This window comes from Trichogramma pretiosum, unplaced genomic scaffold, assembly GCF_000599845.2.
Source record: "Trichogramma pretiosum strain Unisexual culture from Peru unplaced genomic scaffold, Tpre_2.0 scaffold116, whole genome shotgun sequence".
NCBI lineage: Eukaryota > Metazoa > Arthropoda > Insecta > Hymenoptera > Trichogrammatidae > Trichogramma > Trichogramma pretiosum.
This window is the reverse complement of record NW_019641661.1, coordinates 241,510-265,650: the sequence shown is the minus strand read 5'-3', so window position 1 is coordinate 265,650 and position 24,141 is coordinate 241,510. Positions and strand designations below refer to the sequence as shown.

The 24,141-nt window shown below is 36.1% G+C and overlaps 1 protein-coding gene across 1 annotated transcript in view; it reads right to left on the bottom strand.

Moving 5' to 3' along the window:
* Nucleotides 1-24,141, bottom strand: part of LOC106648904 (disintegrin and metalloproteinase domain-containing protein 11) — a 225,584-nt gene that overhangs the window by 113,839 nt on the left and 87,604 nt on the right. The window contains exons 8-9 of the mRNA XM_023460222.1: nt 14,247-14,450; nt 6,882-6,956 (exon numbers count right to left, since the gene is read on the bottom strand). Of these exons, the coding sequence (XP_023315990.1) occupies nt 6,882-6,956; nt 14,247-14,450 (279 nt within the window). The remainder of the gene's footprint in view (nt 1-6,881; nt 6,957-14,246; nt 14,451-24,141) is intronic.

The following is a 24,141-nucleotide window of genomic DNA, read 5'->3' as shown; positions in this document are numbered from 1 at the left end:
GTGTCCGTCGGTCGTCTCGTCTGGTCCATCTTGTTTAGGGACTTCTGGCCTCTGGCTTCATGCTTAAGTGGAAGTGCATCTCAATCACACGTCTTTTTAGCTCATGATGTTGAGTGTACGTTAGGGCGGAACGAAAAAACACTTTTGACGCCGATCGCTTTGTAATAGTATTTTATCGAAAGTTTAAGATAAAAAAAGAGAAAAGCCGCGAGCTGGGCGCGAACAAATGATGTCTTCAGGTGGCGCATGAAGCCTGAAGTTTGAAATTCGTAAAAACAATATCTTTATGCTTCAGTATGAAATCGTTACCAAATTTTTCTGCACTGGATTGGCCGATTGGGCTGAAAGTTTCAGGGCTTGTTTTACATGTTGAAAGGAGTTTCTCTGTAAAATTTTAGCCCTCTAGGTGCCTTAGAAGCAAAGATATAGTCATAGGAAGGTTGAAAAATAACGTTAAATTAAATTTTTTTTGTTCTTTTTCCATCTTCACACAGCTGTACGTTGCGTAATTTTGCTGCTATTAAAACGAACGAGTAACCAATTTCTTCGTCTTTTAAAGGCCTTTTCAACCATATAAATTTGTATAGTGTTTTTTAAATTTTTACTGAAGTTACAGTATAAAACGTCCAACATTTTGTGTCGCGCTCGAAACTACAATTGTTATTTTTTTTTCTGTTTCTTAAAAGTTACACATTCTAGACAAACTTGAACCCCAATGATAGTTATATGGTCTTGAAGAGCATAAAATTTCCTTTAATTTGGTGTATTTAAAAACTCTCTAGGTCCTCTAGAACCAAAGATACAGCTGTTTGAAGATTTACTGAAAATGTAAGATACGATTGTGTGATGATAATACCATATCTGGCCTATGATAGATTCACAGATGCAGTACTTTAATTTTTGGTAAAACTTCAAACAGCTGTATCTTCGGTTCTAGAGGACTTAGAAACTTTTTACATACACCAAATTAAAGGAAATTTTATGCTCTTTAAGACTTTATAACTATCATTGGGGTTCAAGTTTGTCTAGAATGTGTAACTTTTAAGAAACAGAAAAAAAAATAACAAACGTAGTTTCGAGCGCGACACAAAATGTTGGACGTTTTATACTGTAACTTTAGTAAAAATTTAAAAAACAGTATACAAATTTATATGGTTGAAAAGGCCTTTAAAAGACGAAGAAATTGGTTACTCGTTCGTTTTAATAGCAGCAAAATTACGCAATGTACAGCTGTGTGAAGATGGAAAAAGAACAAAAAAAATTTAATTTAACGTTATTTTTCAACCTTCCTATGACTATATCTTTGCTTCTAAGGCACCTAGAGGGCTAAAATTTTACAGAGAAACTCCTTTCAACATGTAAAACAAGCCCTGAAACTTTCAGCCCAATCGGCCAATCCAGTGCAGAGAAATTTGGCTACGATTTCATACTGAAGCATAAAGATATTGTTTTTACGAATTTCAAACTTCAGGCTTCATGCGCCACCTGAAGACATCATTTGTTCGCACCCAGCTCGCGGCTTTTCTCTTTTTTTATCTTAAACTTTCGATAAAATACTATTACAAAGCGATCGGCGTCAAAAGTGTTTTTTCGTTCCGCCCTAGTGTACGTATTCACAAGTGGATACGAACATTGGAATGGCTTCTCGCGGATCTGTCGCGTCTCTTCGACTTCGAACTACATGTATGCGTGACGCAAGTCAAGTTCTGTTAAGGTTTGTTCTCTTTGCAACGCCGAAAAAATATCATCGATTGTGTGAAATTGGTACTTGTTCATGATGATGCAGGAGTTTACTGTGATTTTGAAATCTCCACAAATGCATATATTTCAGTTACTTTTGAAAATGAAAACGATGGGCGTAGCCCACTCACTGACCTCTACTGGTTCTTAATGATCTAGTGAGACTAATCTGTCTAGTTCTTTTTCGATGAGTAACCTCGCAAATTTATCTGGGTATCGAAAAGTTTCATGCTCGGCCATTTTTCGCGCCAAACTTTTTGAGATATTACCGTTTCATAAGTTCCTGAATCGACTTTTAAAGTTATTGTTATGCCGTTCACGCATACATCTACATACATCAGCTCACCGTCGCGATCTCCACTTAAAAATTGTTATTTTACAGAACGTTTTCCGTTGAATTCTAGATTGTAAAAATCTCCTCGGTGATCGTGATAATCTTCTTCGTACTTGATCTCGTCGTCTGAGTCTTCCTGAGTATCTGCTTCCTGTTTCGAGCTTTTCAAGGCCGCGTTTAGCTTGAGCGCATTTCTTAAAACAGGCGTCTTATATGTGACCGAGCTTCTTGCAGTGATCGCACGTCACGTTTTTATACTTACATACATAAGCGGTGTTCTACCTAACTCGTTTTTTTTAAGTAGACGGGCTCGGGCATTGGTAGCGTGTATAACCACCGGTATTCCAGCATATGTTATCTTGTGCGCGTCGGCCTGCTTGTTGCTGTCTCGGTATGTAGGAATTTCGGTTATCCCTGGGGACTGCTTCGTAATCTGGTGGGGTGTTTGGATTTAACAATTTTATGGTCAGCACATCTTTTTGCAAATTATTTCTTTCCTGCGCAGACGTATTTTTCTGCGCAGTTTCTCATGCTAATGCGCTTTTCAGTGCGGAGTCGAATTCTTCAAAAAGCTAAATTTTTGTGTCTTTATCCTGCAGTCCGTTAACGAACTGGTTTAGTAGTGATTCCGTTATTCTTGAGAAATTGCACTTGATGGATAACTTTTTAAGTCGCGCGGCAAATTCGGTGACGCTCTCGCTCGTTTACTGGTATGCTTTGTAGAACTTACTCCTTTCCATTAACTCTGATGGTTTTGGTTCGACGTGGTTTTGCATTAACTAGGTGAGCTCAGCATATTTTTTGTCTGCCAGTTTTTGTGAAGCACAAAGATTTTTTATTGATTCGTTATAGGGATCCTCATTGATTGATGTAAGAAGTATGGCTGCTTTTTTGCATCAACTGTTGTGCCAAGAGCTAAAAATTGAAACTCTAATCGTTCCACAAAAATTTCCGACTTATCTTTACTTAAAATGAATCTTATTTTTGAACTGTTTTCCGACATGATGCTGTCGTTATCTGAGTCAAGGTCTGACTGGAAATCTTTATATAACTCGTTGCTGCCGTTCCTGTTTTCTTTGATTGCCTCTGGGCTCTCTGCAGTCGATTCAGCTTTCTCTGCGTCTTCTTTCTGTTTTGCGTTCAACTCTTCTTCTTGCACGATTTTTATTAATCTTACGCGTAATTCGTCTCGCAATTCTGTGGGATCAACGTCGGCTCCACGTATTTTTCAGGTTTTCAACTATTTCGTCCTTAGAGAGTTTCTAAATCCACCCTGTGGCTTGGCTTTGTTCATGTGTTCACCCTAAATTCACTTACAAGGAGAGCCTTTCATCTGCGGGTCACAGATCCTTACCAAACTTGTTTGGGGGTCTTCTTGTACATAATAATAAAGCCCCCTATGGTAACTTCATTCCAATGGGCCCTGCAAACCATGATAAAGCACCATAAAGTATATATAATATAATATAATGTTTAAAATACCACTTATTGGTATCAGGCCTTGTACGGTCAAGTCTAACTGTCTCAAAAATATTTGTACATGAACTTATATGAATTCTAAATACTTTTGCAAATAATAAACAATTGAACTCAATTGGTTTGCTGTGTATGTTTTAAAGAGCGCACCAATTTGATCTAAAATTAACGTACCAAACAATAAATATTGATGTAAATAATATGAAAATGTTTTTTATTTGTATAACTCACATATCCCTTCTCTTCACCTATTCCTGACACTCATATGGAGTGAATTTACATATGTTTTGAGGGCCAGAAATAGGTGATAAAGAAAGAACAGTAAGTTTTATAAATGAAAACATTTTTACATGATTTAATATAAATATTAGTTGATAAATGCATAAATTTTAGCTTGAATTGATTCGCTCTTTTGAGAATATCAGTAAACCAATTGAGTTAAATTGTTTATTGATTGAAAAGGTGTTTTGGACTTTAAAAACTCAAAGTATAAATACTTCTCAATCAGTTAGACTTGACTGTGTAAACCTGATATTATTATACGTTAATATATGGTATTGTATACATTATATTATATTATATACTTTATGGTGCTTTATAGTGGTTTCCAGGGCTCATTGGAATAAAGTAACCATAGGGGGCTTCATTATTATGTACAAGAAGATCCCTACACAAGTTTGGTAAGGATCTGTGACCCGCAGATGAAAGGCTCTCCTTGTTAGTTCACTTAATTCACGTGAAAGTCACTATCAAGCATCCTCGTCGCACTTCTTGTCATAAATAAAATTGTTTATTATACACAATAATAAAATCACTGGGTTTGATTACAATAACTTTATTTAAATAAGTATGATGTATGTTTACATAGGTAATGTGGAGAAATATTTCGTCCAATTGCGAGCAGCATGGTGCGTACACTGGCGGTGTGTAGGCACGCACGCCTGCGTTACTTGGCATGGCTCAGTCACACACGATACACACTCGCACAAGCTCTTATTGATATACGGCAATATGTAATTTAAAAATGTATAATTAAATACAATCTGAATCGGTAATTGTGGCAATATATCTAGGCGAGCGGGAGGTCGCCGAAAAACGTCAAGATACGAGATAAAGTGACCACGAGAGCTAAGATAAACAACATGAATCCTTATGTATTGCATCCAAATATGACATTTATTTTTCCCTAAAATGACAGTGTCATTGAGAAAAACGCAATTTTCATGAAAAATGCGTAAAAAAATTTTTTTAATTTTTTCATGTTCAACTATAAAAAAAGTTAATTAGAACCCGAGATATGAATTTTTAAACTTTCATTGTCCGATTTAGCAGAGGGTCAACTACGAACTGAAATGTTGTGTGACGGAAGTTCGAAATTGGATTTTCAAACGTGATAACATTAAAATATAAGGTACAAAAAAGATTTTGGTAAAATTTCAGCCAGAAATATCAATTAGGAAAAAAATGGCAAGAGTTTTAAGATTGCGTACCGACCGCACGCGTTGGGTCTCGGCAGAGCAGCAGCCGCCGCGCCGGCCGATTGTGGTAGACACTGTAACTGAAAATCTACTCGACCGACTCTTTCCAAATTTTTCTCACTATTTATCTACATAAATTATGAGGTAATGACGTCGAGATATTTCGTTTAGAATGATTTTTGAGATTTTGGCATCATTTTGAAGTGAAAAAAATGACTTTTTTGACAAAATGAAGGCAAAAATTCATCGTACTTGTTCGTAAAAAACATTTAAAAATGCAAAAAGTTAAAATATCTCGACGTCATTACCTCATATATCGTCTACTTAAATAGTGTATAAAATATGAAGTTGATCGGTCGAGTAGATTTTGAGTGATGGTGTCCACAGGATTTTTTTTACGTTGCATGTGAAAATTTGCTGTAGCCAGCTTATTTTTCAGTATTTTGGGCTGAAAATTTAACTGAACATTCTTCAAATAACTATTAATTATGTATATGATTTATAGATCAATTCGATTTACTATATGTTCAAAAAAAAAAAATTTTTATCGAGACTGCGGAGGTACCTGCGAGCCCCGCCGACGACCCCACCATCACCCGAGCAGAGTGCCCCTGTCTCGACGCTGCAGACAACTGCGCAGCCTGCGGACCCCAGCGGATCTCCTCCACCGGTGTGGCGATTGATACGCCTGGACACGCCGCCTCCACCGCGGACCCCACGCCTCGACCGGCGCTTCCGCTATTCGGACCCTCGTCGCTTCAGAACGCCATTAAACGGCGCACAGACGCCACCGCTGCCCAACGAGATAGAGCGTGAACAACGGCGGAAAGCAACACACCATCAACTGGCCTTATTTTTAGCCAAGCATTCGCAGCCAGTAAGCAGCGCACCGAAGAAGCCTCCACGGACGCGACTTTCCCTACTACGTAAGCGTAGGTAGGGACAAACATCAAAGTCCTCAGTGCTCGTCACAGTGAGGCATTCAAAAAACCTCCAACCTCGAACGACGAGTCAGCGATACGCCTGCGTCCTCGAGCTCTCGCTCCAAGCCGCAACTGCATCAGTACCTTATATTTTAATGTTATCATGTTAAGAAATCCAATTTCGAACTTTCGTCACACAACATTTCAGTTCGTAGTTGACCCTCTGCTAAATCGGACAATAAAAGTTTGAAAATTCATATCTCGGGTTCCAATTAACTTTTTTACTCGAATGATAGCTTGTTTTTTTTCACAAGATCTCAAGAATATACGGTTGAAATTTCATCGAAAAATATTGAAAACTCTGCAAGATACAGCGAGTTGAACATGAAAAATGTTTTAAAATTAAAAAAATTTTTTTACGCATTTTTCATGAAAATTACGTTTTTCTCAATGAGGCTGTCATTTTAGGGAAAAACAAATGTCATATTCGGATGCAGCGACCAAAAATACATAAAGAATCATGTTGTTTATCGACTTAGCTCTCCGTGGTCACTCAAACTTACTTTTTGGGCAACCTCCCGCTCGCCTAATCCAAAGAAATTAAAAACCAATAAAAGTACCATTTCCGTTTCTGAGATTCATGAAGGAACGGTAATGATATCTTTGAGTCATTTCATTTATTTTTGCTAAAATAATCATAAAAGTATCGGTACTAAATAGGCTTTAGCTCATGACGAAGTTAAAATTTTCAAATTCTAATCATGGCACTGGAAAGCCGAAAAAAAATCCTATCGAAAAAGAAAATACTTTTTTTTTAGGGACTTTTTTTCCTTAGGAAATTGCTAAAACCAATTGATTTTTGAAAATTTTTTGAAACGGCTTAGCTTAATATTAATAGCATTTATGATAGTAACTTATGGCTTAACTTACCAAATCAGCTATATTTGCTACTTGAATAATGTCATGGACTACCTCTGTTCTCGTACTTCCATTTCTTTTATCAAACTGTAAATAGGAAACAAAAATTTCAGTTTATTGCAATTTAAAACAGCTACAATCTCAAATGGTTCAATTGTGATAATTCAAAATTTATTTCATAAGATTATGCTTAAACGTATAGATAATATGTAAGTAGAATAACAAACTGGTGTATTTGATCTGTAGGCTTGCTTTATTCAAATCAGAATGATCTCTGTGGCACGTTACAAATGAGCTACGCATTATCTTGTCGTTAGGTGCTCTGCGACCTACAATTATCTCCTAACATACCAAAGCAAACACACACACACACACACACACACACACACACACGTTGGAGTCTCGGCTGAGACAAGGGATCTTAAGTATGGACCCAACACATAATTTTTTGTTTTATTTATTATTCATAATAGTTTAATGTCGCTACAACGAAATAATATTATATATAATGACTTCGCTGGAAAGATTACTCAAGTCTCTAAAGCTATGCCTACACATAAGCAATTAAAACTCATACAATACCATTATCTGAATCATTTAAGAATCGAGTCGTTGTTCACACCTAGTATCCAGCAGTCGTGCAATTAGTTTGTTTACTCAAGCCGAATGTGATGTTGTTACGATGAACAGTAAAAGAACGACATTAAAGAGACACCTCTACATGTGGAACCTGATATACATCTTAAAACATTATTATCTATTTTTATTATCTTCAGATTTTGAAGATGATCTTTTATCTTTCCGTATTTCAATGACTTGACGTAATTTAATCATATATTAAAATAATAGAGAAGAAGATCATCAGCCTCGGAACGCGCGCAATTATACAACCCATAAATCTTTGGGACCAATAAAATCTTTGGGAAGAATAAAAAATAACAATAAATAATTAATTAAGTAATTGTAAGATAAGACTGTTTTATCAGGTAAACTTGAATTTGAATGGAAGGCTTAAATACTTGACACAAAGAAGTATAGAGGCGTTACAATCAAATAATAGAAAATCTTTCACGTTTGAGAATTGATCAACTTCTAGAAAAATTATCGATCACTCACCCTCTTCTTTTCCGGCTTCCACACTGGACAATTTTTAGAATTAAGCTTTGTTTTTTTGTATCAAAAACAGGTACTTTATTTAAGGGGGAAAGGTACCTTAAAACTACATTTATAAAAAATTTATTAATTATGAAGAAAAAAATTTTTTTTGGAATATACAGAGAAAACTCTGTTTGCTTCACTCTGGAATATGGAAATTGAGGTCCCAGTCACCATAGAACCCTCCTCGATGAAGCAAGCCCACAGTCCTGACAGGTATCCCTGTGCCGTAGGATCCAGCTAGAACCGATGGTACAATCATGGTCATTGGGGTCTCATTTTGATCATTAGAAGTGTGGTTACAAACGCAAGCACTTTCAGATTTTTTAATTAGTTATACACAATTTGCCAGCCACAAATACACATTTATTCATTAATATATATGATTAAATGATAGATTATGCTACAATATACCCTGAAAAAAGGGCTCATTTGTCCCAATACCTGTGAAAGTGCTTGCGTTTGTAGCCATTCTCATGTAGAACAATCCCTGAAAATTTCAGCTCATTTGCTCAAATGGTTCACATGGAAAGTTACGGCAACAAAGCAATTTTGAGATGAAACGTAACTGCTCAAGAGTTGAAAACAACAAAAATACACCAATATATGTCATAATGATACTCTCATGTCACTGAGGCTGCTTAACACTTTTTGGACAATAAAATCAGTAATTCAATTGGAGTTTTCAACATATTGGACTCACAAGGACAATGTTCAATTATCCCAGACAGCTACACACATCCAGGCGCCAATTTCATTACCACATTTTATAAGTTGTACTAAAATGTTAGTATACACTAATATGGGTTTTATGTGGAAACTGGTAACTAAGTTGATTATGTCCAAATCAACTTTTCACACAAATATGCACAACCTCACATTAGAACTTGAACCCAGTCTTCTACCTATTCTATAACATTCATAAAACATTAATCACTGGATCTATAATTGGAAATAAAATCACTCAAATTTGATCAATTATCACTCATATTGTTTATCACATGCAACATACAATAATATATATGATACAGTCATATACACATACATAAAGTGCAGTGAAATACATATACACTGATGTATACATGTCAATTTACAATGGAAAGCTGAGAAAAAATCCTATCAAAAAAGTCAATAAAAAAATTTTTTTTTGTTGAGATTTTAGGTACCTTTCTCCCCTAAATTCAACGATGTAAGTTCAGATTATAATAAATAAGATAATTAAAATATATTCATTTTTCTATTTCTTTTTTAGTTCAAAATACTTTTCATAATTATTCTACGTCTAGATAAAATGTTCATCACAATGTGAGTCACGGTTTCAGAGGCAATGAACACTCCAGTTTTGCCTCCGAAGAATTGAATTCTTGTTACCAAATTTAATATAAACCACATAAGAGAGAATAAAGAACTAACCAACAATTTATGAGTTATTGTTCGTTAATTCGGCACACTCAAAATGATCAGTATATCAAGGTCAACTCAACGAAATAATTGTTTAACGACAATTATTTACGTGACACTGAAAACTAGCTTTGAAACTGCTTTAAAAAACCAGAAGCCCAGAAATGGAAGAAAATCCTTATAAAGAACGTCAACTAGCCATTAAGGGAACACAAAACGTCAGAATTAAAACGACTGAACTAAGTCGCTGTTCCCTTGCCCATATTTATTTGATTTGACAAATAAAAAGAATATCGAGGATCCCTTGTGAGCTCAAAATGTATTTAAGTACGTACCCTGCGGTGGCTGAAAGGTGTGGAACTAAGCCACGACTTTTGTCCAGAAGATCAAGACCATGGCCGACATGGGCTTCTGATGAGATCGAGATCAATTACCTGTACACATAAGAAGAGATCCGAGTGTGGCCTTACATGGAGGAACAACTTTACCGCTGGGTGAAACGCGAAGTAACCATAGTACGAATGGACCAAAGTCGTTTCGACTAATTGCATTGTGCCATATTGATTTAACTTGAAAGTTCGGTTAGATGAAATTTGATTAAGTGAATCCGCCCTGATTTATTACAGTTCAATATTATTTAATCAAAATTAATAATTAAGCTTGAATTCAATTAATTGATTAGTGAGTCTTAATCAACTCGAGTCACTGTAAAATTAACGGAAAATTTGAATTTACAAATTTCTGAGCGTCTGCGCATATCTCCTGCAGAGGAAATCCCAACACAAACATTACTGTGGGTGGGTTATGCCGTTGGAGGATAGGGTTTGCAAGCTCGGTGTCATCATGTCTCGCGACATGGTGTTCTGCATCGCTTGCGCTATAGGGCGGGGATGCTCAACTTTCCCCTAAGAAGAGAGCTCGTGATGACTTGGTGCTACCCTTGATCGATTACTGCGGCCTCGTATGCCTGGAGTTCTCCGAGTACCTCACCGCAAAGCTGCAACGACTTTGGTACACTGCTGTGCGCTTCGTCTTCGGGCTGCGACGGGACGCCCGGCTGGTTCCCTTCCTTGAGACGATGGGTTGCACCAACATCGAGAGGAGAAGAAGATACTTCCTGGAAGTTCTGGTGCATCGGACTATTTCGTCGCTGCGCCCTCGATATCTCGCGGAGATGTTCCAGCAGAGAGAGGTTAGGTCGGTGCCGCAGACACGGAGCAGCCTTTTGCTCCGGTTGGTGGTGCCAAATTTGGACTCAGAGTCGTGGTGGCGATTTTATTTTTCGATTGTAGGGACAGTGTGGAACAAGCTGCCGCTTGCAGTTCGTGACACTAATTCGTCCTCGTTCTTCCAGAGTCAACTACGTGCCTACCTGACAGATCATAAGTAGCGATTGCTCGTAACGCAAAATTGTGTGATGATGTCTGTGTCTTGCTTTTACTGTGTTTATTGGCTTTAGTCTCTATGAAAAAAATCTAAAAAAAATCAATTTTATGCATTTTGATGTAAAAATAAGAAAAAAGTTTTTACAGATTCTTTAACCCGTTTCGGGCCAAACGGACGAAATTTCCCACATGTCAGAATTGTCAAAAAAGTTGAGGAGCAAAAATTATGAACAATTAAACAACAAAAAACACGATTTTTTTGAAAAAAAATGTTGATTCGACCTAAATTTTCGAATCAAAAGAGACTTGATCCGTGGGTCTAACACATATTTTTGCGTCCATGGGGTGTAGACATAATAGTCCAATAGTTACAATATCAAAACTTTACATGGTGGACAACAAAATGGCGCCTCGTAAAAAAAAACCATGTATAAACTTGATCAATTTTTTTATATGCTCACCAAGCATCTAGGCAAAAAACTTTATTCCGAAAAAGTTCTTAGAATTGTTCAAAACAGACCCCTGAATTTTTTCAGAATTTTCTGGGAAAAGTTTAGGATTCTTGAAAATGGTCAAAAATCCAAAATACCAAAAATGATCCAAAAAAAATCTTAAAAAATTCAGACATGTTCTTTGAAATATTTTAAGATTTTTATAACGTATAACACTTTTTCGTCAAGTTCTTCATTTTCAATTAAAAAAATTACATTATAATTATTTTAAGAACACAATTAGTTTTCATAACTCGAAAAATTTTTTTCAAAAAAATCGTGTTTTTTGATGTTTAATTGTTTATAACTTTTGCTCCTCAACTTTTTTGACAATTTTGACACCGGATTCGAAAAGTTCATAAAATTTCACGTCAGAAATGACTGTTTAAAGATTTTTCAGATATTTTTTTCACAAAGTTTATACCACCGGAAAAAATGTGGGAAATTTCGTCCGTTTGGCCCGAAATGGGTTAAGGGGACACACCTGTGTTTATGCCTATAAATGAAAAACATGAAAATTAAAGTGCGTTTCTCTGTGAACAAAGATTTAATACAATAAAATTATCTTAACTAATCAAACTATTTTACAATGATAAATACCTGTGAAAAAAACGACATTAAGTGTCGATTATTCACAGTATCCTTCTCGGCTTACTATTTACAAGACTCTGTCCCTCTCGTCTATTTACAAGTCGTATAAAGTCTCTCTAAATTCAAGAAATACAACCACATGACCAATAACAATAATATAGAAAGTACTACGTACTTTACATATATTAAGTGATGTTAACGAACTTATTTTATACCACATTCGACGCCACAGTGTACATTGTTTACCATTTGTTGCTTGTTATTATTATTGACATCTCTGTAATAGCCTATATGTATTAGCTGTAGTTACAAACACGTCAGTCTTGAAGAGGTAGACAAAGTGGTCGGCAAAACGATGACTACGCGCTCAGCAATAAAAAGTAAAATTCGACCCAAAAAAGAGTAAAAAGATCAGTTTACTCTTTTCAAAAGTAAAAATTAGTACGATTCTCCTTCTCCCTTTCTCCCTAAACTCGCAATTTTAATCTTTACAAAAGATGGCAACTGTTTCTCCTTTTCAAAAGTAGGATTTGACGAGATTCTCCTTTTGGGTTTGGGATAACTTTTTATAAAGAGTAAAATCACGAGGTTACTCTTTTCGATCATCGGATCGCAGCTAAAAAGAAGAATCTCTAATTTTTACTTTTGAAAGGAGTAAACTGATCTTTTCACTCTTTTTTGGGTCGAATTTTACTCTTTGTCACCGCCTTTATTGCCGTTTTTTTCATTGATATCTACCCAAAAGGCGTAGAGATTTTATGATGATTACTTTTAGTTGCCTTACACTTCTTTTCTTGATCTCTGGGTCAAAGTACATTTCAAAATAAATTTTTTAATTCATTCATTAGAGAGATTTTTTTCGATTTCCGCCCGAAGTTTGCAGCACTAGCGTTGTTAATGTTGCTCTAAATTTTTTTTCTTTAAACTTAAATTCGGGGTTTCTTCTTCATGGTCATATAAACATAACAATAACCATAGTAAATTTCATTATAATGTTACTTTACACTCCAAACAAAATTAAAAGCCATTTGGGCAAAATTAATTCAAAAACTTGAAGAGTTACTACATTCAATCAAAAAGATTGATAATCCAATAAATCACCTATTCTTCATGAGAAACTTACAAAAAGCATTTATTTTTTGACTCTGTAAACCAGAACTCTTCTTTAATCTTTCCCCCTTCTGCCCACCAGGAAAGGCTAATTCGATTATAACCTTTTTCATTTTTTTTCAATTCTCCTACTCCTTATGTTTTTGGTAGTTTTATTGACTATGTTTGGAGAGATTAGTTTATTTGTAAATTTCATTTTTTTATACACTACAATGGATTTAAGTAATGAAATTTTTTTGATTTATTTGAGAGACTGGACAAAGAAGCTTTTACGTTTTGGTGTTGCTTAATCCGAATCCGACATCCTTTTTATTTAGTTTTCTTATTATTGAGGATATTGGAAGCTTAAAATCATAATCAATGTTAAAATAAAATCTGAAAAAAATATGTTTATGCTCTCAAAAACCTCGAAGAAGGAAAGTGTAAAAATAGTATATTTTGCACCTAGGGAGTGAAAAACTGGGAAGTCTCATAGCACGTGCAATTTATTAACCGAGGCGAAGCTAAGGCGGGGATTTTTTCTTTTATCACTCGTATTTAGTTAATACTGCATTTTTTTGAAAACTATAAATACACTATTTTGAGTCATTTTTTATGAGAAATCAATGTACCGAATCAGAAATATCGTATCTTTTATAGATTTCAAATGATAACGTTAGGTTGTTTTGCAGGTCCCCAAATCGTGATTCTCGTGTATATGAAAAGCGTGGAGTGACGCTGCTCTCGTCTGCCATACTTGCCATTTGGAGCGTGACACGGGCTCCTCGACATGTGTTTTTTTAATCATTTTTCATGATACATTTTTTATGGTCGACTTTCACATAACCTTGTATGTAAGTTCTTAGAGATAATCTGAACTTTGATTTGGACTCAGCATCCACAAAAACCCATGCATAAATTTTTTCAGATTTTTTACTAATTTTTCTTAATTTAATCTAAATGACCATGACAATGAACCGACCCAGAAAATAAACGCCAGAATTGCATTCAGTGACCCCAAAGACATTAAATTCACTAGGCTCTGGAAGTAAAATTTTTTATTTATTGTGTGCTTGTGATATGTAAGTATATTATTATATTATTTATTCCTGTGTACTTATTCTTTAATATTTTACAAGAAAAATGATAGAATGTGAAGACATGCTTAAAGAGATGCAACAATTTCAGTTAAATACATTTAAATATGCAAGAAATATTTATTTTTAGCAATAACGCAAAAAGTAATTAAAATTAACAACTCTTACCATTGCTTTATCAATAAAGAGAGCTGTTTCAATGAATTTTGTAACTTCCCGAACATCCCTTGTAAATCTTGGAGAAAAACTATTTTCAGTTTCTGAAAAAGTTTTTGGACGTCGAGATTTAGATCGCCAATCCAAGCTTCCTGAATTGGCACAACCTTTACTGATTCTGGTTCTAGCTTCAAAAATAACGTGTGGGTGTTTCTGCTAAAAAAAAATAATTAATGTTATATGCTGCAACAGATAGTTGAAAATACCTATATAATAAACCTTTTTAGTTAGTTATATAAATAACTTGAAGATTGTTAAGCTGGGGCTGATGCTGAAAAATGTAGGTCCTGAGAGATAGTCTCTGCCCTTTTTGCTTGCACTTAGTTGTCATTTGGTGAACACGGGGCTGGGTAATTTAGTGATGAAGGACCGTTATTAACGGATCGAACCTCTATTTACCGCTTGGTGGATGGCGAATGTATGGATTAGGTCGATGAAGATGGAAGTGAATCGCTGTTATAGAGACGCTCATCAAAGTAATGTCTAACAACGCTTCTGGTTGGATGCCTAATTTCATAAAAGCACTGGCTACAGAGTGTACTCTGCACTAGACCGGTTCGTTTTGGAAAAATTTTTTTAATTTTGGGAGCACCGGCAAAATCTTTTAGTTAAACTAAAAACATGAAGTTTGCCGTCTACCTGGTGTCGCTAGGTGCCCTGAATAGCTGTCGATAGCTTTTTGAAGTTGAAAAACGTAGTGCAAAAACTGGACAGCATCGCTAAATAAGATTTAAATTATCTACTGTGCTCTGAGGGTAAAATTAATATTAACAAGACGTTTTCTTACGTAATTTTTGGTGTAGAAACGAACCCCGTCGTTATTTCTGACCAAGGAATACGATAACATTGAAAAAAAGTACTTTTTCGATTGTTTTTTTCATAAATTTCGAAAAGTTCATATTCGAGGGCGTGTCAAATGAACAGAAAAAATCTAGAAAATTTTTTGATACTTTCATAATGTAGGATTTTTTATGGCAAATACAACGGCATATATAACTATATACTTTAAAATTATTTACATACAAAAAAAACGGCTTTATCCCAAAAAACGACATTACGAAAAATTGAAAAATTGAAAAGTGTATTAGTTTCTTCCAGGAAACAGCTAAGCTGAATCAACTATAGAAAAAATTGCATGAAACTATCTGATAGATTTTTATCTCACCAAAACTCCAAAATTCTGAGTTAGCTCGATTTATAAAAAACCGGCGAAGCAGAATCTTAAGTGACAAAAACGTATCGTACAAAAACCGTTGTATCTCAGCGATGCTTGCGAATGTTTAACTTCTGAAACCGGCGTTGGAAAGGTGAAACAAAAACCTATCAGATAGTTTCATGCAATTTTTTCCATAGTTGATTCTACTCAGCCGTTTTCTGGAAGAAACTAATACACTTTTCGATTTTTTAATTTTTCGTAATGTTGTTTTTTGGGATAAAGTCATTTTTTTTTTTGTAAATAATTTTAAAGTATAATATATTAAGTTATATATACCGTTAGATTTGTCATAAAAAATCCTACGTTTTGGTAATATTAAAAAAATGTCTAGATTTTTTTTCTGTTCATTTGACATGCCCTCGAATATGAATTTTTCGAAATTTATGAAAAAAAAAATCGGAAAAGTACTTTTTTCAATGTTATCGTATTCCTAGGTCAGAAATAACGACGAGAATCGATTGTACATAAAAAATTACGTAAGAAAACGTCTTGTTAATATTGATTTTACCCTCAGAGCCCAGTAGGTAATTTAAATCTTATTTAGCGATGCTGTCCAGTTTTTGCACTACATTTTTCAACTTCAAAAAGCTATCGACAGCTATTCAGGGCACCTAGCGACACCAGGTAGGCGGCAAACTTCATGTTTTTAGTTCAACTAAGGGATTTTGCTGGTGCTCCCAAAATTAAAAAAAAATTTTCCAAAACGAACCGGTCTACTCTGCTTTTGGCAAAGAGCTTCCTCATAGAAAAATGTTTTTTTATGTATGTATTCAGTGGTATCACTAAATAAACTAACTGAAGTTTTATCATTGATAAATTAGTTGGAAATTTTCAATTGAAGATGATAAAAAGGGGTTACCGACATAATCTCCGCTGCCAAAATCTCCGCGACACAATCTCCGCGACAAAATCTCCGGAGACCAAATCTCCGGAGACAAAATCTCCGCAAGACAAAATCTCCGGAGACAAAATCTCCGGAGACAAAATCCCGCGTGAAAAAAATGCGCACTATCACGCACCCAAACACACTATCACGCACCCAAACACACTATCACGCATCCTAAACACACTATCACGCATCCTAAACACACTATCACGCATCCAAATACACTATCACGCACCCAAACACACTATCACGCACCCAAACACACTATCACGCATCCAAACACACTATCACGCATCCCAAATACACTATCACGCATCCCAAACACACTATCACGCATCCTAAACACACTATCACGCATCCAAATGCACTATCACGCACCCAAACACACTATCACGCATCCCAAACACACTATCACGCACCTAAACACACTATCACGCACCCAAACACACTATCACGCATCCCAAACACACTATCACGCATCCCAAACACACTATCACACATCCAAACACACTATCACGCATCCCAAATACACTATCACGCACCCAAACACACTATCACTAATAATAAATAATAATATAAAATTAAATTCGGCGGAGATTTAGTCGCCCGGAGATTTTGTCCCGGAGATTTAGTCGCGGAGATTGTGTCGCCGGAGATTTGTGGCGAGAAGTAAAGATGTACGTGAATACCGAACCGACGAGCGTCAATGTGTACGCCTCGAACCGAGAATGAACACTGGCCCCGAGACTCTCTGAGTCTCGGTTTATATACTGTTTGTTGCTGCCGTACCCTCTTTGTCTGAGCGAGGGTCACCGTGAACTTTATGTGTCCTCTAGAGCTTGCGGGCTGCGCGTTTTTTCCCATCCGTCGTTTCTGGGAATCTTAGGCGAATGCTTGAGCCGTCCCCTTAGTTTCTTCGCTCGCAAGTTGTGACCTGATTTTTGCCAACATCCGATTTTTCTGCGAACTGCCCGAGCCGGTTACCCTATCGAATTCCCGGTAACGGAGGCATCATAAATTTTGACTTGTAGCTTGCAAGCGCGAGTTATGCTTCACACAAGCGCGCGCTGCTCCATGCGTGTGCGCACTCACACCAGTGCATACCGCGGCGTACGTGAGTGGGCGCACACTAACGTTTGCTGCTCTATCCGTGTGCGCACTCACACCAGTACGCGCTGCGGCGTACGTGTATAGTCGCACACTAACGTTCACGGCTCTGTCCGTGTGCGCACTCACACCAGTACGCGCTGCGGTGTATGTGTGCAGTCGCACACTAACGTTCACGGCTCTGTCCGTGTGCGCACTCACACCAGTGCGCGCTGTCCGTGTGCGCACTCATACCAGTACGCGCTGTCCGTGTGCGCACTCACACCAGTGCGCGCTGTCCGTGTGCGCACTCACACCAGTGCGCGCTGCGGTGTACGTGTGAGGCCGTACACTAGCATGCCCGTTCGGGACTTGGTGTTGCATCGGGCTGATTTGCCGCCCCGTGTTTCACCTTCCTACGGCCGCAAAGATGATATGACTAGGTCATTACAATACAAATGAAAACCTAATTCAAAAGTGCATTTTTCGATTTTTTTCTCAATCCATTTAGTCCGGGACGGACACATTTTTTATACTTTTTTGAACCGTTGTACTTTTGCTGAAAATTTGGTCTGAAGACCTTGGAAGTAAGCATATTCTACGCACGTTTGAGGAAGGACATGTATCATGCAAGAATCGCCGAAACGCTTGCCTGGCTCAATCGCTTGCTGTCCGGCGATGATAGCCGGAGACTCCAGCGTCGCTTTGGTCACTCGCACGCTGGAATTTGAGTCGACCTATTTTGTAAGATATTCGACTTTAAAGGTTTACCGTCGATTTTCTCGGGAAAAAATGAAAATTTTGGAAAATTTGACCATACCATTGGAAAGCTGAGACAATTTTCTATCGCAATGATGGATTCATTTATTTTTTCAAGTGTATTCAGGTACTTTTTCAGTGAGTTACAAATTTAGCGATTAGAATAAATAATGCCGCGGGGCCGTAGTTCAACTCAAGTCTCAGCGTGGAGTCTCCGGCGATCATCGCCAGACAGCCATCGATTGAGCCAGGCAAGCGTTCCGGTGATTCTCACTTGATACAGGTCCTCCCTCAAACGCGTATATTTTCTCTCTGTGTATCTGATGTAGTATCTGATTTTTGATATATACTCGGCAACAAAATTATCGCAACAAAAAAATTGATCACAATTTTGTCGATTTTCAAATGCTTTCATCTTGGGCTAGATTTATCGTATCGACACGGTTTTTTTTTAATTTCTTGGAAATTTTGTTCTCTATAAATCCACATACATTAAGATAAGATTCGAGTTGATGTCGAGTTACCAGTAGTATTTGAGCGCGACACTAAAAATTACTGAAAAAAATTGACTGTTTGAACGTGTACCAGTACCACACTAATTTTTCTATCGAAATTTAACATACACCTTCAAAAAGTATTCTTTTTAACGAGTAATTTAAAGAAAAATAGAGCTCTCTACGATTTTTTAAAGCCCTGTAGTATGATTTGTGTACGCGAAATGCCCAGAAAATCGTCTTGATTTCAGCTAAACGGGGGATTTTACGTACTTTAAATGGTACCTTCAAAACGACCACTTTACCGCGTACATAATGTATGTAACCACGCCAAAAAAAAAACATGTTCTAAAATACATTTTTAATAAACTGAGCCCATTGCTCCCATTAAAAAAGGGTAGAGCTAAAAAGGCTCTGTATTTTACCTTCAAGACGGCTAGCACCATGGCATCTAAATTCAGCGCTACTGACACCAAAACTTTTTTGGCAAACGTATATGCTCTTTAAGCCCCCTGTGCACTGCAAGGGCGCTCAAAACCTCCTAGTAATGTTGTCGAGGCTAAAGGGAAAGCGCTAATCTTAATAGCCGGTGACTTCAATGCCTATCGAGTGGGGCAGTGGTGAGTTGAAGCCAACAGGCCAGCCTTCTCCAGGAGATGAAGGTCCGAAGGGCCGATGACGTCATTGTTGGCTAAGGTCAAAGCTTCCGATAGACCGAACACGGATGGCCTTGGAAGTTGGCGAATTGTATGCTCAGCATGTTCGGCTAGGTCACTTGACTTGTGTAAGTTGCGTGACATAAAATCCGATCACTTTTCTTTTCGTAGAGCAGTCTAAAGCCGATTGACTTTAGCTGGGACGCACTTATACTAGGACTCTGAAATCGGCTCTTTCTCTTGCACGTACGAGTTTTTTGTGGCGCTGCATCATCTAGTGGCTGAGTCGGAATCGCTAAAGTAGAAAAGTGGGGAAATGCGATCATAAAATGATGAGGTGAGTATTTGCAATTTGACCAAATTTACTACAGAGAAATTGCCTCAGGTCAAAACTCTTGGTGCAAGGCTCGGGTACGAGTATCGACTCATTTGTACGGCAAGGCGCCTCACTTACATAATCAATTCCGGAATTTAGTTTCAAATTTTTAGGCTAAAAACGGAAAAAAATTTTTTCCTTCGGACGCATATTGTGAATATGGGGTATTGTTCTTGAAGGTCTTAGGAAGCTTAAAAATGCGTGAACATGAAATTTAAAGATAGGTAATTTTTTTCTGGCTACTTTTGTGTTTTAGAGCCCAAAAAGGCATGATTTTACGTAAATACGAAAAAAAATCATCTAAAAAAAATTGACTGACTACTGCATTCGATAGGAGATTTTCTCAGTTTCTTGATAGTTGTATCAGATTTTCCGAAATATCTAATTTTTACTGAGAAAATTGCCATCTAACATTGAGAGTTAAATTTCTCGAAAAATTCAGTACGGAAAAATTGAACTTTTTGGTTTGTTTTTGATTCTTTCTCATAAAAATTGAATATTTCGGAAAATCTGATACTACCATCAAAAAGCTGAGAAAATTTTCTATCGAAATGATATCTTTATTTATTTTCTCAGTCGAATTACAATGTTATACAAGAGAATTTTTTTTATTTTTTCGCTGCTTTCTGTTCCCGAGCTGTTTTCAGCGCGATCGCGAGGTTTTCAGCGTTGTGCGGCTCGCTACTGTATGTTTCATATAAAGCGTACACCTTGGATCTTTGGTTTGCGAGAAGAGTTTGACAAATGTAACTATACGAATTTAAAGAGTAAAAAATTCCTTATTTAATGGACTTAATCTTATAATTATGCTTGACAATAAATTTAAATAGTTAATGATAGAAAGTGGTAGTTTGAAAAAAATTGAAAGGTTATGGGAAAATGTTTAGTACAGAGGTAAGAAAATAATTTATAATGAATTTCCAGCAACTTTTTAAAGCTAATTAGAGCTTAAATGAATTTTAATTAAAGATTTGAAGTAAGTTTCGGAATTTTGAGACCCTAAGGTTTTCTACAATGAAAATGTCGGTAATCGAAAAAAGATTCGAGCATCGAGTTCGACCGTAATCGAGTTGAGGAACTCTCGACGTTAGCAAAAAAAGAGATCATTAACAGATTTCTGTCGCACTGACCAAAATAATAAGCTGATAATGAGTGAACATGCAATTAACGATGAAAACCGCACATCGGTTCGAGTCAAGGTATCAGAGAGTTGAATTTGAAACCTTGCGCCTTGAATGGTCGGGTTCTTGACCATCAAATTGAACTTTTCGTCAGCCAGACTGCTGTCTAATGGACGCTTTTGTAATTAACAATGAAAGCAGCACATTAGTTTCAGTTATTTTTGTCTTTTAAATTTAAATTATTAGCCAGCATTATCCCTAATGAGTAAACAAACAATTAACGATGAAAACAGCACATCGGCTCGAGTCAAGGTATCAGAGATTCAATATTGGAACCTTGGGGTTTAGTTGCTCAGGTTCTTGACCTTCAAATCGGACACTTCGTCTGGCAGCCTTCAGTCTAACGAATGCTTTTGGAATTAACGATGAAAGCAGCACATTCGTTTCAGTTGGAGCAAGAGAATTTTCATTGTGAAACCTTGGAGATGGACAAGTGTGGTTTTTGTCTTACAAATTTAAATTTTCATTAGCCAGCATTTTGTCTTCTGACAAGGAGAGCCTTTCATCTTTGGGTCACAGATCCTAACCAAACTTGTTTCGGGGTCTTCTTGTACATAATAATAAAGCCCTCTATGGTTACTTTATTCCAATGGGCTCTGGAAACCATTATAAAGCACCATGAAGTATATAATATCTGCCTATATATATATTATGCTAAGACAAAAATTTTTTTTCGCAATTGTTGGTATACCTCCTCAACCTCCTCAATGATCCTCATTTTTGAAAAGTAGCATTTTACCGTGTTTTTTTGCCTCTAAAGTGTTGTTTTTACGTGTTTTTTGATCCTCATAATTGCTCCTCAAGTGATCCTCCTCCCGTACCTCCTCTGTTCCTCCTCTCGTTCCTCTTTATTCCTCCTCCTACCCTCCTCCTATACCTCATTTATTCCTCAATTCACACTCCTCCTATATCTCAATTGCTCCTGAATTACTCCTCATTTGCTCCTCAAACTGTTTATGTACTCTAAATTTAACAAAAAATTGTTAAATTTAAAGGTTAAACCTGTAATAATTTCATTCGTATCAATGCACTTTAGGGTAATAATAATTAGCAGTTAGATGTCGGTTCCACACCACCTTAGGGGTAATATTATTAGGGGTTCTATATCGTTTCCACACCACCTATGAATAATCTTAATTCAAGTTTTATTCTACGCCATTTTTTTTTGTAATTTTGTAATTCTGTAATAATAAAATATGATAGTTTTATATAAAAATGTTTTTCCAATCCTCTTGGGCCATCTATGACAAATATTTTTATATCGAATTTTGTAATTTTATTAAATAGTGTATTACCACTCTGTAAGGTTATGCACCCGAGGCGAAGCCGAGGGTGCGTGATCGCAGAGACTGGCTTTGGGCTTTTATCCCGCGTCACGTATACGATTTTTTTTTATCCCCGCTCAAAAAAACGTTTGGTTAAAATAGTTGTGAAACATTTAAAAATTTTTTTTTTTCATCAATAGCGATAATTTATTAAATTTATTATAATCTTTTTTTCGCCTTATTTTCTTGTTTTTTTTTCTGACGTTGGACTAATAGGATAAACACATAGATCAAAATCTTCAGGGATACCATTTTTTGATACTATAATTGCACCGCATTCAGATGTTGTTGGTTTATTGTAACGGTGTTTGTCTTTATCTGTTTTGCGTAAAAAATACAATCTATAATCTGGAATTTTATCCATTTGTACAACTTTATGTAAACATTTATACAATTTCGTATATGGATTATTGTTCATAATTTTAGTCAATAATTTTATGTGAGATTCGTACACCAAAGAATTGTTTTTTAATCTTTGTTGTAAAGAATCGTTATTATCCTATAAGTATATTTGACTATAAACAGGTTTTTTTTCATCTTTTGGATAAAGAAGACTTTTTGGAGTTGTGTGACAAACTAATAGCGTAGAATAAAACTTAAATTAATACTTTTCATAAGACGCAGGAAACAATATTACTCTTAATTACGCTAATATTTAAAATTTGTTATACCTAAAATTGGTAAAGGTTTAACTGAACATAATTTTTTTTAATTTCAATATTAATAACATTTTGAAAATAATTTTTTTATCGTTTTTTTAACCATGGGGGGTTGGCGAGTGGAGCGAGCAGGGGGGCGGAGCCCCCCTAGTAATATAATATAATGTATAAAATACTATATATTAGAGTATAAGGATATCAGGTTTACACAGTCCGGTCTAACTGACTGAGAAGTATTTATACTTTGAGTTTTTAGTGTCTAAAACACCTTTTCAATCAATAAACAATTCAACTCAATTGGTTTGCTGTGTAAGTTTTGAAGAGCGCATCAATTTCAGTTAAAATTTTTGCATTTATCAACTAATATTTATATTAAATCATGTAAAAATGTTTTCATTCATCAAACTTACTGTTCTTTCTCTGTCATCTATTTCTGACACTCATCTGGAGTGAATCTGAATCCAGATGAGTCAGGAATAGGTGAAGGGAAGGGATTTATGAGTTATACAAATAAAAACATTTCCATATAATTTACATCAATATTTATTGTTTGGTACGTTAATTTTAGCTCAAATTGGTATGCTCTTCAAAACTTACACAGCAAACCAATTGAGTTCAATTGTTTATTGTTTGCAGAAGTGTTTAGAATGCATAAAATTTCACGTACAAATATTTTTGAGAGAGTTGGACTTGACCGTATAAGGCCTGATACCAATAAGTGGTATTTTTTAGCATTATATTATATTTAATACTTTTTTCTGCTCTATAACTCTTTCCAGGGCCCATTGGAATAAAGTAACCATAGAGGGCTTTATTATTGTGTACAAGAAGACCCCTAAACAAGTTTGGTAAGGATCTGTGACCCAAAGATGAAAGGCTCTCCTTGTGAGTGAACATTCGATTAACGATAAAAACAGCACATCGGCTCGAGTCAAGGTATCAGAATTGGGTCTTGAATGCTGGGTTTATGTTCATTAAATCGAAATTTCGGCAGCCGGAATTCGGTTTAATGAGTTAACATTTTCAAAAAAGGTAGATGAGTGTTATCTTAAACACTCAATTATTCGTTGACGTTAAAAATTTCTGATACATTATTAAATTACGGCTTGCCGTCTTTTATTGCAAAATAACAGTTTAAAAATCATTGACATATGCATAGAAAATGTAAAGACAATTCTATAACCCGTTAGAGGTTTGAAATGATGATAT